This window comes from Copidosoma floridanum, unplaced genomic scaffold, assembly GCF_036245765.1.
Source record: "Copidosoma floridanum isolate Cflo_tuat_1 unplaced genomic scaffold, Cflo_Japanese_pri ptg000025l, whole genome shotgun sequence".
Taxonomy (NCBI): Eukaryota; Metazoa; Arthropoda; class Insecta; order Hymenoptera; family Encyrtidae; genus Copidosoma; species Copidosoma floridanum.
In genome coordinates, this window is record NW_028321902.1 from 5184482 (window position 1) to 5202424 (window position 17943).

A 17943-nucleotide genomic window follows, 5' to 3' on the forward strand; every position below is an offset into this window, starting at 1 on the left:
AAGCGCCCCGGGTTGTGTGGGGATTGGCGCTTGTGTTATTTTATTTATTCAATTAATAAACAAAGCGGCCAGTAAGCGCCCCGGGTTGTGTGGGGATTGGCGCTTGTGTTATTTTATTAATTCAATTAATAAACAAAGCGGCCAGTAAGCGCCCCGGGTTGTGTGGTGATTAGCGCTTGTGTTATTTTATTTATTCAATTAAAAAACAAAGCGGCCAGTAAGTGCTCCGAGTTGTGTGGGGATTAGCGCTTGTGTTATTTTATTTATCATTTTAATTATCAAAGCGGCCAGTAAGTGCTCCGGGTTGTGTGGTGATTGGCGCTTGTGTTATTTTATTTATTCAATTAATAAACAAAGCGGCCAGTAAGCGCCCCGGGTTGTGTGGGGATTGGCGCTTGTGTTATTTTATTTATTCAATTAATAAACAAAGCGGCCAGTAAGCGCCCCGGGTTGTGTGGGGATTGGCGCTTGTGTTATTTTATTTATTCAATTAATAAACAAAGCGGCCAGTAAGCGCTCCGGGTTGTGCGGGGATTGGCGCTTGCGTTATTGTTTAATGTATTTTATTAATTAATAAAGCTTGTGATACTGCTTTTAGGCGCGTTGGGTTATTGGGTTAAATAGCTTAGGATTAATTTATCAAGTTATGGTGTAGGAAATGTTGTCGAGTTATCTGGGGTTTTGCGTCTTGCTCCATATAGCCAATTTGAATTTCCCGCAAGTTTGCCAGTCACATTTGAGAGCACTGCACCGCTATTTTCCATTGACAGCATTATAAAAATATACGAGGAACCAATTTTTTTTTTTTTTTAACAAACTTTATGTATTTTCTTCTATTTTTTTAGTACATACTCGCTTATAGTGTTAACTATAGTTTTTGCTAATGATTTTAGAATAGAAATGAAGTTTTTATTGTTATTGTGCAGTTAAAACAAAAAAACGGGAGGCGAGCTTTTTTTTCTCGTAAAAAGAGAGAAAAAACAAAAGACTTTTATCAACACTAATCAACAGATTATATCATTACACGATGAATTTACACATGTACATACAATGTGGTTAAACAGGTCTACTTTTTTTTAACAGATTTGCGTGGAGCTTTAGAAAGAGTTTCTCGACAATCTCTTAGAAATACTGAATGTACACGTCATTCTCGCAATGTATATAATTACAGAACTCAAGTACACTTAAAGCTAAGACTGTACCCTTGCCAGAGACATGATGGAATGAACATTCGAAACTCAACAAAGATATGTCTCTTGAGGGTGTTATAAATACAGAAAAATTTCGATATACCAACATTTTCATTCACCTTCGTGGTTTCCACCTCACTTTGTAATTATGTATTTTTGTGTTTCGTTTTTTTTTTTTACCATAACATGATTGATGCATATTTAGATCAAATTGCTTTCCATGAGATCAATTAACAAATCCCGCGAAAACAATTTGAAAAAATTTCACGTCGGATTAGAAATGTTTCAAGTTAGCGTCCCTCATGTATTGCTTTGAAAGTTTAATTATCTTTCTTCATTCTGTTGGAAGTCATTCTGTAGATGATTGAATCACGACCTGGATCCATCTCGGCAATGAAAACTGAAACACAATTTTTCGTTTTAATGCACAATTTATAGCAGAAAAATTTTTCATTAAGTACTCACTGCAAATCGCGAGAAGGGAGAACAAGAATATAACCATGAACCAAAGGATGATGTTGAAAATAACAGGGAAATCTTCTGAGTATTGTTCAGCCAAGTTCTCATAGTGAGACTGGAAAAATTACGAGCCATTGTAAAATAATTCACTTTGTGGGGAAAAAAAAAACAAATCAAATTTACAGTAGCTTTTACAAAATCAAATACACCTATGTATAATACATAATAACAGCCTGAACTCAAATAAAAACTACACAACTATTTAAAGCACAGCAAACTCATAAACAAATTTGTAATTGAGTACATTATCATGTCAGGTTTTTTTTTACAAATCAATAAGGTCTATATACATAAAAACTACGATACTATAAGCTGATTTGTGGTCGATCGAATTTTATTTTTACCTCTGAGGATTCATTGTAATAGTATGTAAAATCATTGTCATCTATGCTTGACAAAGTGTTTTCTGTTTGTGTGGTATTATCAGTGTGTTCATTTGTATTGTTTCCATTCTCATCCTCAGTGTGTTTGCCATTATGGGTTTTGTTTTCCCTATTTTTCTATTTTTAAAAATATTTTAGTAATTTTTATTAGTTTAAAAAGTAACAAGCTAATCCATGCGTTTTAAACTTCACACTCACATCATATTTATGAAATTGATTTATAAAGCTTACATATCATGCAAACGATTTATAACATAAAAAAAAATTTTAACTCTCAGAAATTGAACACAACGTTGATAAACAAATCTACATTCATCATAGAACGTGGAAAATTTTCAATAAACAAACTGTACTTCTAATTTATTGAAAAAAAAAAAAAAAAAAAAACACTTTAATACCTCAGACTTTTCTCCTGTATACTCTTCTTCATTTATTTTACTTGGAGCACCAGTGCTCATTTCCTCTTTATTTGCATTTGATTCCTCCTGAATCCGCAATTTTGAGGTTTAAAAAAATTATTTAGTAGATTTGGATTAATTGACTTGGTACTTACTTCCTTTTTCTGTCCATCTGATGTTATTGGAACATCTCTCTTTCTCCTTACATTGGATGAGTGGACGTGATTTGTGAAGGCAGTAATCAAAACCTAAATTTAAAACAAACTACGTTATAATAGAAAAAAAAAATAAAACACAATTAGTCACCCAAAATACTCACGCTATCATCATAAACATCCCTAAAAACTTTGCTGAGAGCTTGAAGAGTTTCATCCAACAGAGTAATAGCTTCTTTGGCTTTTTCGGAATCGCTGCCATACATGTCAACCACTGGTTTGAGGCCCGAAACAACAAACCAGTAAAGATCAGCACTGACATCAACTTTGTCCTTTGTTTTAATTTTGTCAGCTATGGCATGAAGCAGCTGCAGTTCTTCCAGGAATTTTTCATCCGCTTTGACCGTCAGATTTAAAGCTTTTGGATGCAACTGATTAGGTGGATTTGGCTTGAGTTCTCCAAGGGCTGATTGACCCAACTTAAGTTAAAATGCTCAGTACAATGCTTCTCTCACCCACCACTTGTTACATTGAATGATAAAGTTGCAAAAACTTACAACACCAACACCATCGTTGAGATTGAGCCTGACTTGGTAATTATTCCCCTTTTCGAGCCTCTTGCTCAAAGCTTGCCAGGTGTACTCCTCATTTTCGTATTGAGGTTTCAGGTGGAACTTCTTGCCATGAATGCCCTCCAAAGAATCGACACCATCAACGACGACAGCAACCGCAGCGTTGGGCAGCTTTGACAGAACCTTGTAGCTCAGACCATCCCATTCGATCTTTAATAAAATACAATTGACAAATCGAGCATCTGACACATACTGGAGCGAGTACAACTGTAATTGCAAATAAATACCCCGTAGGCAGGATACGACAGCGCCGCAGCCAGCACCTCTTTAACTTCGCTCTGGTTGAGCTTATTTTTACTCTCGAAACGCACGTTATCCGGGGCGTACAGAACCACGAAAGTCCCAGTTGCTCGTGCTGAAATCAACGCCCAAGAGAACCATTAAAAAAAACACCTCCAACTGGCACACACTCTCTGGGGGTGTATGGTGCAACTCTGCAGTTTAGGTAGTGATTTATCAAACAAACTCACCACAAACGACGAGGGCAGCCAGGGCCCACAGCAGCTTGAAGTACAGCATCCTGACGAAGCGTCCTTCGGGTGGCAAAGAACTCCAGAGGGAAACAAGCAAAACAGCCTCCCTAACCCGGTCGCCCGAACGCGATCATATGACACTTCGTAGACGTGTGGGCCACGAACAATCCAGCTCCTTCACAGACTGGCGTCGCGACTCTGGTTTTCCCGATCAGCCGAACGAGCGCCACCTCACCCGGGTCCTTTAAATATGTTTGTAAACAACGGGCCCGAAAATGCCACCATGCAGCCACGGGCTTTCGTTTACTTTTGCGCTCGAGGTGGCTTTTCGCGAGCGAATTAAAAGTCCGATCAGGTAAAAAAAACTACATTCGGAAGATGGGAGAACCTCGATTGGACGACGAAACTGTTTTACTGACGGAGCGAGATCGGCGTGCTCGAGATTTGTACAAGCGAGTGGGCCGTCTGTGTCGCCCAGGGCGAACGCAAAAGGTAGAGAACTCGTGACCGCACGACGGATGGACACACAACGCGGAAGAGAAGAGGGGTGTGTGTGCAGTACGATTGTGTACAGACGACAGCCAGCCGCCTGATCGATCCTCTGCTACGAGGAGGAGGAGGAGGAAGTTAAAGGGCCCTTATACATCTTTCTCTCGGCGTTCTGCGCTTGCTTGCCCGACAGACACGCGCAGTGGATCCTCCTCTACGAGAAGAGAGGACGGAAGAGAGTGTGTGTGTGTGCTAGTGTTGTGGGGACAAAAGGTTTGTCAAGTGCTGGGCACATTAGGAGACACTTCGTCGAGCGTCCGCTGCAGTTCCACCAGGTGCTGCAGCTGTTTTTCACACCCCCGTTGAACGAGGAAGGATAAGCCCTGCATGTCGGCAGCTTTGGAGTCGGTGCTCGAGGCCACGATGGGTTCGTTATTCAGGAGCGAGGAGATGACCCTCTGCCAGCTCTTCCTTCAGAGCGAGGCGGCCTACGCCTGCGTCTCTGAGCTGGGAGAGCTCGGGCTGGTCCAGTTCAGGGATGTGAGTCACCTCTTTTGATTTTCTTATCTCTCTCTCCTCCCCCCTTGGATTTTGTCTCTTTGAAATTCATTTCCCCTGACCTTGAAAACATTCCTTGTGTGGTTTTTTTCCTATTCCCATAGTGTCATGTATTGTTGGAGATCTTTTGGTATGTCAATCTCTGTGCATGCACATCTGCCAACTGATTGATATTTAGATTGAATTGACACCTTTTCTTTGACTATGTGAAAACTACTTGTGTCAACAAATGCTTGTAATCTATCACGCGTTCGCAGTTAAATCCGGACGTAAATGCCTTCCAACGCAAATTCGTCAACGAGGTACGTAGGTGCGATGAGATGGAAAGAAAGCTGCGTTACCTGGAGAAGGAGATCAAAAAGGATGGCATACCAATGCTGGACACTGGTGAGAATCCCGAGGCTCCTCAGCCCAGGGAGATGATAGATCTGGAGGCCACCTTCGAAAAGTTGGAGAACGAGCTGCGCGAAGTCAACCAGAACGCGGAGGCATTGAAGAGAAATTTCCTCGAGCTCACCGAGCTCAAACACATTCTTCGAAAGACTCAGGTTTTCTTCGACGAGGTAAGAAATTGCCGTTGTTCTCTGGTTTTACAATGAGAGTGAGACTCACTAGATTTAATTAATATCGATTTTTAACGTTAAAAACTCAAAAGTTGAAAAATTTCCGAAATCAGAAGTGTCTGTTTTACCTACTTACTATCAATTTATGATTTCGATTTCTGAAATTTTTCGAGCTTTCCTTTAATACAACGAGTGAGATTGATTGGACATTTAACAAGGAATGAAACTAATTGATGCCATTTTATTATGATAAGCAGCTGGTCAATTATTGATATGATAATGCTACGAGCATAAAAAGCTAACTGAATGAAATAATTGAATGAAGTGGTGTATTGCATAAAAAAAGAAAAAAGTTCAACGAATTTGTTCTCATCGTTTGGTTAAACAACTGCAAGCACTTGCCAAAATTTGCGAATGCTCAGGATCTTTGAAAATAAACCAAGCAGCCAAACGTTCGCATGAAGATTTTTGATCACATATTTTTCAAACGAATAAATAATTTCTTTTTTTTTTGCTCTTACCAACCAATGCATGAGCATACTTGCGAAAGAAATGCATTCTCTTGTATCTATTTCATATACATTTCTAGTATAGAATTCGCGATTCACCGATTCGGATTAAATTGCAAACAAACGAAAAGACAAAAAGCGTTATTAACGATAAAGCAGTCAAGCCCCCATTCGGTTTGAGATATCAGTGAAATAGAGCCGATAAAGTTAGCTCACGTATTGAACAAAAATAGAAATGACACAAGCTGCTTTGACATAAGAAAAGTAAATGACAAAAAAATTCCAGGCACCGTGTGTATACCTTTGAAATGAAAAAAAAAAATTTTTTTTTGTTTAATCAGTAAACCTTTCTTTTCATGTAACTAATAATGTTGTTAAGTATAATGTTTTTAGGATATTTTCAAATTAAAACATAATTTTGCATTCTCTAACGAGAGTTATTGTTGTCAACTAACAAAGTCGCAAGTTCTGCGACTGACACAACTCACAACGGATCTGCCCTGTCTCCAGACGCGTTACGTTTGATAATCTTCGCTACAAGTGCTCCTCGAGGTTGACAATTATTATTTTTTTTTTTTGTTCAAAAAAGCTTTCAAAAGGTAACAAAAACTAGAGGAAAAAAAAAATCCCCTGTATTTTGATCCATCGAAACAACAACCTCCCTACTTTGGTTTTTTACTTTATTTACGTATTATTTGTCCATGTAATCATTCTTTAATTTATTTTCTCCTCTGCAAACGTAGATTAGAGTACTGAAACAAAAAAAAAAGAAAAGAGTTTTGGACACTTGTAAATTTCAGCATGCTTTGTTTCGCTTGTCTATACTTTTTTTTTCTCAAAAAGTGTCGATCGACTTTTTGCGCTCAATTATACCCGCACACTCGTCGATGATAATCACAGAGTGAGTTTAGAAAAAAAAAAGCCTCTGCTCAATTCTATTTTAACATCACTTCATTAAGTTGGTTACTCAACGTATTTCGTTCACCTTCAATGCCTTGGCATTTTCTTCTCGCATGTCTGTGCACTTTTATTTTTCAAACACGTAACACACGATTCAGCTTACACACATACACACTAATGTTAAATAACTCAACCGGACACAAATTAACATGCATCATCTTTGATTTTCCGTTCTGTCGCACACGTGTGTGTTGTACTACACGTATTGTTTTAACGGGTCCTTTTCACTTTGCGCTGTTAAAGAGATGTATCACGAGGATGACTAATCGACGCTGATGATTGTAACAATAATACTGCTTGTACCTTTTTTTTTTACATTAATATGGCTACTGGTGGCTTGAATAGAGTTACGCTATATTAATAAAATAATGGCCAACGATTAATTTCTTTTTTGATTTTCCTCATTTTAATTTTTAACCCAGCAAATAAATGTATGAAAAAAAAAAAAAAAAAAAAACTAATCAATCCCACACTTTGCATGCCTTTGAAAATCGCACCTTGTGTATATTTACAATTTGATTTATTACTTGTGTATTTAATATTATTAATAAAACGAAAACAAGTGACGTTTAAAAGATTACGTATATTAAAAATCAGTGCTTCGTTGGAAATTAGTTTAAACCTCGCTTGTGACGATTTTTATTTGTACGTATTAGTTTTAATATAAATGTGATTTTAACAATTGCTCCACTACCAATCTAATAAAAAAAACCTCATACACCCTTTATTTTTTACACATTTATGTTTCAATTTTAATCCAAATATCCTTGCTGCCTACAGTACCACTGACGAGGAGGAGTCTCGAGAATCTTGTTAAAAAAAAAAAAAAAAAAAAAAAAAAAAAAGATTTATCGATCATCGATATGATCTCTCTTGCGCAAATACTCGTGGGTCCTTCTCGTGGGTGGTACTAGGGGGAACCCCTTGATACCCTCGACATTGAAAAAAAAAAAAAAAAAGGTAAATAAACGATAAGAGACAGGGCAGAGGCGGATAGGTGTGACGTGTGTCTGTTGGCAGGCTGAGCATGGAAGTGTCGTGTCGCAGATGGCGGATCCAAGCCGCGAGGAAGAGCAGGTGACACTGCTGGGCGAGGAGGGCCTCCGCGCTGGCGGCCAGGCTCTCAAGCTCGGGTAAATTTGCATTAACAAAATCTTCTCCCAACTACCTCTCTCTTTGTACATTGTTTTTCTCCCCCCCCCCCTTCCAAATCGATCCGAAATTCCATCTCCTCTTGCACTTTTTATCATCGGGTTTTCCAATTTTTTTTTGTGTATCTATTTTTTTTATACGAGGTTGTGTAAATTCATCAAACTTTACTTTTTTTAACCAAGGTTGCATTTTATTTTTATTTTGTTTTATTGTTATTTAAAGATGTTCGGGTACCAAAAAAAAAAAAAAAAAAAAAAAAAAAAAAAATCATTCACTGTCCTCGAAAAAAAATATGGCTTTCAATAACATCCAAAAACATCCTGCGTCAATTTAATGTATGAACAAATCTCTGTGCTCCCGACAATGAATTTGGACCTGCACTGCGTTGGCAATGTTTTCTCTCTCGAGGCTATATTTATGTAAATGTTCGCTGCCTCCTCCCTCTTTTCCCCCGTCGAAAATTTTTTGTACATTTTTAACTACGTTTTTTTTGCGAGACTGTGCCATTAGGTGTAGCTGATCGAGGGATGAACAAAAAAAATTAATGACGCGATTTGATTGTTTTTTTTTTCCCAAAATTTTTATTGTTCATCTTTTCGAGTTTTCATAAGCAAAGGGCTGTGCAATCTGCGAAAGCTTCATAAGTATATCGTTTTAAACGGAGTCGGTTTTTAGACTTGAAAATTTCAACCAAAATATTTTAAATATTCATCTTTTGTCATACATGACTCTTGTTTTTTTTTTTAACCGACTCTCTTTAACGGTGTACAAAATACGCAGCTGAAAATTTTTTTTTTTCAAAGCCACATAGAGTAGAAGCAAAAAATGTATTTATTTATTGGCCGTCACGTTTTCTACCTATTTCATATTTAAAATTTTTGTTTTTTTTCAATGAAAAGAAAAAAATCCATTCAATTCCCAAAAAAAAAAAAAAAAAAAAAAAGTCATATTGAAGGGTAGAAAAAGATCTCGGTCAGCTTGTAGATAAAAAAAAAAAAAAAATCTCGCTACAAGCCAAGTTTGTATTCTGTGGGTTACAGCACCTGTACACCATCACAGAGACCCTCGGATCGCACTATAGGAATCCCCTAAGGCAAGCTGTTATCAACCGTTATTAGCGTTTTATTTTGCCAACTCTATTAATACAATATACAATTAATGTATGTGTCTCCAACTATTATTTTCTAAAAAAAGAATTTTTTCATTTTTTTTATTATTATTATTATTATTTTCAATTGTGTTATTTCTTGCCTTGCTGTGCCGCGTGTCGCTCCCGAAGGGGCTGTATTTCGATTTCAATTGATTTCAAGGAATAAACAATCCTCACGAGAAATCGAAAAGCCCCACCTCCTGGAGAAAAAAAAAAAGACACGACTGTTTGCTTTTTTCGTCCGTAACAACAAGCCGATATAATCATGACATCAGTATACTCATCTCGCGCTCGTTGTTTTCTTCTTCTCTCTTTCTTTTTTCCTTTTGTGCTCTGAAACGCATATTTTCGTGTGTAACAAAAACAAAAAACAAAAAAAAAATTGAATTCTCCTTCTTTTGCAAAGGTACTTTGTCTTGTTGGTCAATTTTTGTTTTTGTTCTCGCATAATTACACGGTGTATAACAGTTGATACAGTTTTCAAGCGTTTCAAACTGTATCGAGTTGAAAAGTTCAAAGAGAACTGGACTATATGTTTTTTTTTTATCCCTTCCTATTTATTTTTGACAAATAATAACTGACTACCAGCTTCACACAAATTTTACAAAGGACGGCTCTTTTGTCGTTTGGACATGTGAACTAATACCGATACTTTTTTACAATTTTTTTTTTTTTTTATCATCACACGTGTTTTTATGTTGAGGCAATAAACTGATAATATTTTTCTCTGGACAAAACCCCACAGCTTACACGGCCATTCAAGTTTTTTGTACACTCATTACATAGTTGGTAGATTTTAAAAAAGTAGTTCTTTATAACTATCGTGTGAATAACAAATGATGATGATGGTGTGGCCATGGGTATGTATACAATAGTAATAGAATAACGTAGTCTTTTACCTTAGCAAACGGAATTTCTTGACACCTTTTTACTTTCACTTTCATTTGTGTGTTTCGCATCATGATAAATTTTCATTGTTCGTCTCATTTAAATGTTACTTCGTGTTTGTTTATGTCAACACCGTATACTTGGCTTGATTTTTTAATGGCACTATCATTGGTTGAGTCGGTCAAAAGTCTGTTATGTCGATGTTGTGCTTATGTCAAATCGCTTTGCTTTTTTTTGTTGCACAATACGTAGTCGAAACACCTACTCGCACACTCGATTTACCACTCGTGATTAAGTCCCACGGGATGATCGAGCAACGTCAGGTGAACAAAACATCAATTGAAACTTACAACATTAAATTTTACCTTTTACAGATAAAAACAAACAAAAGAAAAATAGAAATGGTACTTACAATGTCTTTCAGGTTTGAGAGCGAGCCGACGAGTCATTGTTATGATAACAATAACGATAACACACACGAGTGCCATAATGTTTTATTTTCAGATATTTTACACGTACACGTATATTATTATACTATTATATTGTCATTATGTAGTTACGTTAAATAAGAATTGCCTAGTATAAATTGTTGTATAATTACTATTATTAACCCCCTTGGTATAGTGCTCCTCTGATTATACGTGTGTTTATATATATATATTTAGAACAATAATCACGTAGACATCTGACACGTAGTCATTAAATGTACATTAAAAAGCTCAATATATCGAGCCTTTGGTTTTCATAATACAGTTATTAATATGTGATTTCATAAACGTATTTTAACAAAGTCCGATGGCAATTCATATTTACATTGTGTGATAATGATTCTTTGAAAAATCCTCATGAGACGGAAAAAAGCGCAACCGATCATAAATATGAAAAACAAAATTGTGTTTGGGTTGCGTTGAATATTTTTTGTGATCGCGCGTTGCCAACCAAATGTTGATTACTAATTTTTTTGTAATTTTTTTTTTGTAATTTGTTGTTGTTGAGAGTGTGTGCTAATGCGGTTTAATTTTTGTGTCTTGTCTGTTGTGTCGTCAGCAAGAGCACGCGGGCTTGAACTCCACCGAGTCCATGACACGCGCATTGATTAGTGACGATAATATCGCTCGCCAGACTGCCCTTGGTCCTGTCCAATTGGGGTACGTACAGCCGTTTCAGCCGTTCCGATGAGCGACGATCACGACGGCAATACCTTTTTTTTTTTTTTTTTTTTTTTTTTTTCATTCGTACTTATGATATTAATTGTATTGTCATCTGGTCGTCGTCCTCCTCGTCGGGCACATACTTACCTACAACCAGACATTTTTACCTCTCGCACCTTCATTTGGATGCACTTGATTATTTTTCTTACCTTTTTTTTTTTCATTTTCTTAAAAGGGTTCAATGATTTTTTTCAAAATGCAGAGAAAGCGGTAAAACAACAACTATTCAAAGTGTCAGGAAAATGTTTGAATTTTTTCGATATTTTTTTTCGATAAAATATTTAAAAAATCCACACAGTTTCCTGATGCTCTGAATAGTTATTTTTTAAAGTTTCGCTGGCTTCTCTGCATATTTTGAGAAAATTATTGAACCTCTTGATGCTCAGAGAATAAAATGTAAAAGATACTGATGTTATGACTAACAATTCTCTGGGCGTTTTTGTCTTTTTAAAATCCTAAAAAAAAAATTTTTTTTTTGTTTTTTTTTTTTAAATTTATTCTCTACAAATGATTTTTACCTCCAGATAAACTGCATGAAGATCTTTGTTGAAAATTTTTTTTCACCAATCATGTGATATCCATTAACACATATTGAGTCCTCGCTAACTACTCGTTCACAGTTTACCTTCTTCTGACCCCTCGAAGCATATAATTAACTCAACACACAATAAATTTTTTTTATTTTTTTTTGTTCTTACGTACACCTATAATCCGCTTTTCTATCTCTGATTTCTAAGGACTTTGCAGAACCAAAAGTGTATACGAACTCACACAAAAGGCCAAGGTTTCAATGCGCGTGTGGCTTGGACGCTCCAAATAATGATAAAATAAAAATATACACTTTATCAATTTCTAGGGATTCCGTATGGAGTTATTTTTGCTGTTTTTTTTTTTTTTTCGTTACATTAACACGTTTGTTCTCTCACATTCGGATCAATATTTCCGTCCAGAAGCACATTGAAGGAATTTTTTACTTAGCGGATCAATCGCTTTGGTCAAGTGTTTTTATTTTTGTCTTAATGTAACACACGTGACTTGGATTGTGCGTCAAGCAAACCGAAACAATCTGTTCTGGAAATAAAATTACATAAGATCAATTTTATCTGATACGTAATTTTTTTTTTTTTTTTTTTTTTCCATGCAGATATTATCTGCTGTGTTTGAATTGTTTCTCAATTCGTCGTACGTCAATACCTGTTTGCAAGATTTTTGTTTGACGTTCATAGGTATAAATAATTTAAAAAATTCCTTCAATGTGTTTTTTAACACCAAATTAAAGTTGTCGATCGAATTTGCATGAGTTTTTACGACTAAAAAGTCTTCGTAGCTTGAGACGATTTTTGATGTATTTTTAGTTGTCGTCGAATTAACAGTAAATTTAAAAATCATCCATAATTTTGGAATTTGTTGTTCGATCTGTGTGTCATAATACTGTTTTAGTTTTATTCTAGTTGGTTTATCTACACTTGATAATACAATTTTTTTTTTTTTTTTCTAATGCTTGGACCGTAATCCCAAGTAGAAATTTTGATAACGTTTAATTTGTGCTTCTCGATTTAACAAAATATAATCATACCAAATAACGTAATTTAAGGGTAAGAATGCAGTTTTTGAGAGTATTTATAAAAAAACAATGTTTTTCTTCATCAAAGCTATGCATAAATTAATATAAACACAATAACGCATCAACACTGACATTTTCACGGAATGACTCGTAACAACGAAACAAATTAATATCTTACTTGCTTGAAAAGTGACGCAAGCGAGTCCAAGTAATCGTCATTTTACAATTAATACTGTAAAAATCGAATCCATGCCTGATGTTTTGTCTTGCAACACATTAATTATACATACATACGTATAACACCATACTCTGTTAACTTGTTATCTTTCGAATTTGTATTACCTTCTGTCCATTAGTTAGAAAGACTATTGTTAAATATGTATTTGCTCGAAACACGTATTGTTGATTCATGTATTACTTTACACGGAAAACTTTGTCAAGCGTCAAATTTTTCCATAATCGTATCGCACCATGAAGTCAAATGGAAAGAAATATTGAAAAAAAATTAAATGAAAGTTGAGTCGTAATTTTTTTTTTTTTTGTAATTTATCCCAAGGTACGTAACGAAAGTACGACCATGGCTACAAAAATCATCATTCGATGGCCCTGTACCATTGAAAAAAGAATATGTATACATTTTTCTCACTTGACTGGACGAGCTTCGATTTTTAGTAAATATTTTTTTTCTCCACACTAAAAATTTACAACTAAAATCTGTACATATATTGCCCATTCAGCAGACTTGGGCAGACTTTTTTTTTTTTAATGGATTTCCAAACACTTAGAAAGAAATCTTTATTTCATGAATAAAGTGTAGATTTTATGTGAAAAAATTGGCCACTCATCACTATTCACAATGTCATGCCGAGACAAATTTTATTTGTTTCCTGGCAAATAAGCGCAATCTTAGCAAAAAATATTCTTGCCCAAGCCTGCCAATCGGGATTTTCAAACGAATTACGTAAGGGCTGAAACTAATACATCGACAGCTGTAAAAAAACCGATCTTCTCTTTCTTCTCTTCTCAGGTTGGATGTAAATAATATCAGTGCTAATCGATACAGGTTGAAAAGTTGAGAATCTTGGCCACCCCAATAACAACAATAAAATTAATCTCACGCCCTTATAGCCTGTAAATAAATTAACCCAATAATGAGAGATACAAACCATCCACCACCACGAAAGTTTCGCAGTGTCAGTGATCCCGGTTGACTTTTATCTCTCTCTCTCTCGCTTTTTCTCTCTCTCTCTTTCTGAAATTGGTTCTAACGATGAATTATTAACCACCTTCCCTTCGTTGGTACAACGGTAGGACCCTTTTCCACCCCATCCCAATATACTACAAAGTAATACAATAATCTCTCCCTCACCTCTATGGACATTAACAGTAAAGTGTACATATATATATAAAAAGCTATATGAACGTCCCTGTGTTTCCCCCCTTTGATCACAAAATACCGCCAATTCGATAAACAATATCTAACCCGAGCGAAATATCTGTCCCGCGTCCCTTGTGTGCGTGTATACAGCTTCGTCGCCGGGGTGATTCTCCGGGAGAGGATTCCCGCGTTCGAGCGCATGCTGTGGCGGGCCTGTCGCGGCAACGTCTTCCTCCGACAAGCCGAGATCGAGACCCCACTCGAGGATCCATCCACGGTAACGTACACGCGTTTTCTCCCCCCCCCCCTTCACGGAAGACCCGGCATTTGTTGATCCACCAACTTTGTGTCACACCGCAGGGCGACCAAGTGTTCAAGTCGGTCTTCATCATCTTCTTCCAAGGGGACCAGCTCAAAACACGGGTCAAGAAGATCTGCGAGGGATTCCGCGCCACCCTGTACCCGTGTCCCGAAGCACCGGCCGACCGGCGTGAGATGGCCATGGGCGTGATGACCCGCATCGAGGACCTCAATACCGTGAGTTTGAGGGTCTAATTTGATCCAAAAAGGTTTCCTAATTTTTGGTCTTTCGTTTCAGGTGCTCGGCCAGACCCAGGATCACCGGCACCGGGTACTGGTAGCTGCTGCCAAGAACATTAAGAACTGGTTCATCAAAGTGCGCAAAATCAAGGCCATCTATCACACGCTGAATCTCTTCAATCTGGACGTCACCCAAAAGTGCCTGATTGCCGAGTGTTGGGTGCCGGTGCTCGACATCGAGACCATACAGCAAGCACTGCGTCGAGGAACCGTGCGTTTATTTTTCTCTCCTTTTTTTTTTTTTTTTACGGTATTTCAGGGGAATTTACCTAGGGGTGGTTTTTACAGGAGCGCAGCGGTAGCTCCGTGCCACCGATTCTCAATCGAATGGAGACCTTCGAGGACCCGCCCACGTACAACCGTACCAACAAGTTCACCAAAGGCTTCCAGGCGCTGATCGACGCGTACGGGGTTGCCTCGTACCGCGAGATGAACCCCGCGCCCTACACCATCATCACTTTTCCCTTCCTGTTTGCCGTGATGTTCGGCGATTTAGGCCACGGCATGCTCATGTTCGCGTTCGCCGCGTGGATGGTCCTCAAGGAGAAGCCCCTGGCCGCCCAGAAGACGGACAACGAGATCTGGAACATCTTCTTCGGTGGGCGCTACATCATCTTCCTCATGGGTCTTTTCTCCATGTACACGGGCTTGATCTACAACGACGTGTTCTCCAAGTCGTTGAACTTGTTCGGCAGCCACTGGGAGATCAGGAATCTAACGTCTAAGGACGTGCTCGACAACGGTGTCCTGCCGATAAACCCGACCTGGGACTACGTCGGTCATCCGTATCCCTTCGGCATGGATCCTATCTGGCAGTTGGCCGAGAACAAGATCATCTTCCTCAACTCGTACAAGATGAAAATATCCATCATTTTTGGCATCATACACATGTTGTTCGGTGTCGTCGTCGGTCTCTTCAATCACCTGTACTTCAAGCGCAGGCTCAACATCATCTGCGAATTCATTCCGCAAATCCTGTTCCTCATTTTCCTTTTCTTCTACATGACCATACTCATGTTCATCAAGTGGATCAAGTATGCAGCACCTCATCCAATCAACAATCCCGACGTAACGACGAGCTCGTTCTGTGCGCCCTCGGTGCTCATTACTTTCATCAATATGGTGCTGTTCAAGAGTCCAGAGGAAAAAGATACCGAAGGTACGAAAAAGAATCCCTGCGATCCTTGGATGTACGGCGGACAGAACGGACTGCAGATGCTTCTTGTTCTGGTTGCTCTACTGTGTATACCTTGGATGCTGTTTGCCAAGCCTTTCATGATGATGCAGGAGAGAAAGAAGAAACACATGCAGGTGCGTTGCAAGATTGTGTTTTTTTTTTTTTATTTCTTAATTACTCTAGTTTGATTTTTCAATACCGTTTATTTGTCATTAAAAGGATTTTTCGTGATTCACGCACAAGACATTTCAATCACTAAATATCCGCAAACGATATAATCATTTTATCCTTCTCAATTGTAAATATTTAATGTTTGCTTTTTGCTGTTCTGATTTCTCTCTGGCCAATGTAACCCATTTTGCTGGATATGAAAAAAAGGATGTATGTATCAAAATCGCAATTTCAAGTAGTGTCATAGTATTTCTCTTTTGTGATGGAGTAAAATGTAATAAAAAGTACTAATGTTGTAAAAAAAAAATTTGTAGTTGAATACTCATAACACGGAAAATGGAGACCTTGACGGCTCTGGAGCGGTACAGGCTCAAGGCCAGGTACAGGGTGGACACAAAGAGGAGGAAGAAGACATGGCCGAGGTGATGATTCACCAGGGCATCCACACTATCGAATACGTATTGGGAAGTGTTTCTCACACTGCCTCGTATTTGCGTCTCTGGGCTCTGTCTCTTGCTCACGCACGTAAGTTTTCATTGTACAGTGTTTGACGAAAATAAATAAAATAAATTTTTGCAAAACAAAGGCTGAATAACTAAACGAAAAATCCTTTTGCAGAACTGTCAGAGGTATTGTGGAACATGGTGTTGAGGAACGGATTAACTCAAGGAGGCGGGTTAGGAGGTATCATCCTTTGGGCTCTGTTTGCTTTCTGGGCAACTATGACTGTGGCTATTCTGGTACTCATGGAGGGACTGTCAGCTTTCCTTCACACTCTCAGGCTTCATTGGTAATTTTATCAACATTTTTTTTTTAACACTTGTCCATACAACGTGCTTAATAATCAACGAAATAATTAATCGTTACAGGGTTGAGTTCCAAAGCAAATTCTATCTTGGTCAAGGTTACAGTTTCACGCCCTTCTCCTTTGAAATTCTCCTGGAAACAGCACAAGCAACATCTGAGGCTGCAGATTAAACTTAAAGAAATGTAAATAGGCGTTTTCGTCTTGAAATTTGACTCTTGGATGATGTTCCGAGAAGCAAATTGTAATTGATGTTGAACTTAACAATGTACTTCTCTCTCTATTAAGATTGCTGTTATGTGTACATGCTCAAGAATGAAATCTTAAAACACCGTGTCGATGGTTGCTGATTGTATTTATTATTTTGTTTTGTACATAGTAAACTATGATTTGTGTAATTTTTCTTTTTTTTTTTTTTTTTTTTTTTTTTTTATAAGAAAAAATATAAACATTTGAAAAGAGTAAAGAAATAAATCATCAAAATCTTATTTTATTGGAAATTCAGTGGAAAAAAAAAACAACTTCGAAACGTGATGATAGAATACAATTACTTTATGCGGGCATTTATATAATAATTTGCGACTAAACGAAATGACGTTTGGTTTGTTAAGAAAATTATGATTAAGCTGAGTTTTACATGTACATTGAATCTCGTGGTATTTTCGAATGCGCACAGTGTGATTTCTTTTATGTTGTAACTGATCTACTTATTTTTAACCTTTTTTTTTTTTTCTCTTCCAAAAATTATTCTCTGAATAATTAAATATGATCAAAATACACTTATGTAGAATTAAATAAAACAATGATTAACAATATTTGGATTTAAACATTTTTCCTTGCCTTGATAGAATTGTAAAAATAAAAACAAGAAATATGATACACCATCAAGTCACCCACGTTTTTAACTTAATATATGTATTATATCATAAATAATATTAAATATCCGCGAGCATCAGTATCACGCGCGCGTCGTCTGCTTCTTATCACGAGAAAAGTCGTCTGCTCTCTTGTCAATGCA

At 37.2% G+C, this 17943-nt stretch overlaps 2 protein-coding genes across 7 annotated transcripts; one reads left to right on the forward strand and one right to left on the reverse strand.

The window, feature by feature from the left end:
- Window positions 1-887: 887 nt before the first annotated feature.
- On the reverse strand, window positions 888-4264 carry ATP6AP2 (ATPase H(+)-transporting accessory protein 2). Of its 3 annotated transcripts, XM_014348450.2 has the most exons (8): window positions 3748-4232; window positions 3505-3632; window positions 3203-3427; window positions 2810-3124; window positions 2646-2738; window positions 2491-2577; window positions 1656-1764; window positions 888-1590 (listed from the first exon to the last, which is right to left on the reverse strand). In XM_014348450.2, exons 1-8 carry the CDS (start codon window positions 3794-3796, stop codon window positions 1511-1513), a joined length of 1086 nt encoding a protein of 361 aa, XP_014203936.2. In that variant the 5' UTR covers window positions 3797-4232; the 3' UTR covers window positions 888-1510. The 3 variants fall into 3 exon arrangements, with proteins under 3 accessions (XP_014203936.2, XP_014203937.2, XP_089451432.1); XM_014348451.2 differs by lacking the exon at window positions 2491-2577 and having other exon boundaries at window positions 3748-4222; XM_089595306.1 differs by lacking the exons at window positions 888-1590; window positions 1656-1764 and adding an exon at window positions 2000-2209 and having other exon boundaries at window positions 3748-4264.
- Vha100-1 (V-type ATPase subunit a family protein Vha100-1) lies at window positions 4202-17349 on the forward strand. 4 transcript variants are annotated; one of them, XM_014348443.2, is made up of 10 exons: window positions 4202-4779; window positions 5055-5360; window positions 7850-7962; window positions 14323-14449; window positions 14533-14709; window positions 14771-14983; window positions 15061-16083; window positions 16435-16645; window positions 16739-16910; window positions 16990-17349. In XM_014348443.2, exons 1-10 carry the CDS (start codon window positions 4627-4629, stop codon window positions 17096-17098), a joined length of 2604 nt encoding a protein of 867 aa, XP_014203929.1. In that variant the 5' UTR covers window positions 4202-4626; the 3' UTR covers window positions 17099-17349. The 4 variants fall into 4 exon arrangements, with proteins under 4 accessions (XP_014203929.1, XP_014203931.1, XP_014203933.1 ...); XM_014348445.2 differs by lacking the exon at window positions 7850-7962 and adding an exon at window positions 11067-11167; XM_014348447.2 differs by having other exon boundaries at window positions 4203-4779; window positions 7877-7962.
- Window positions 17350-17943: the final 594 nt, after the last annotated feature.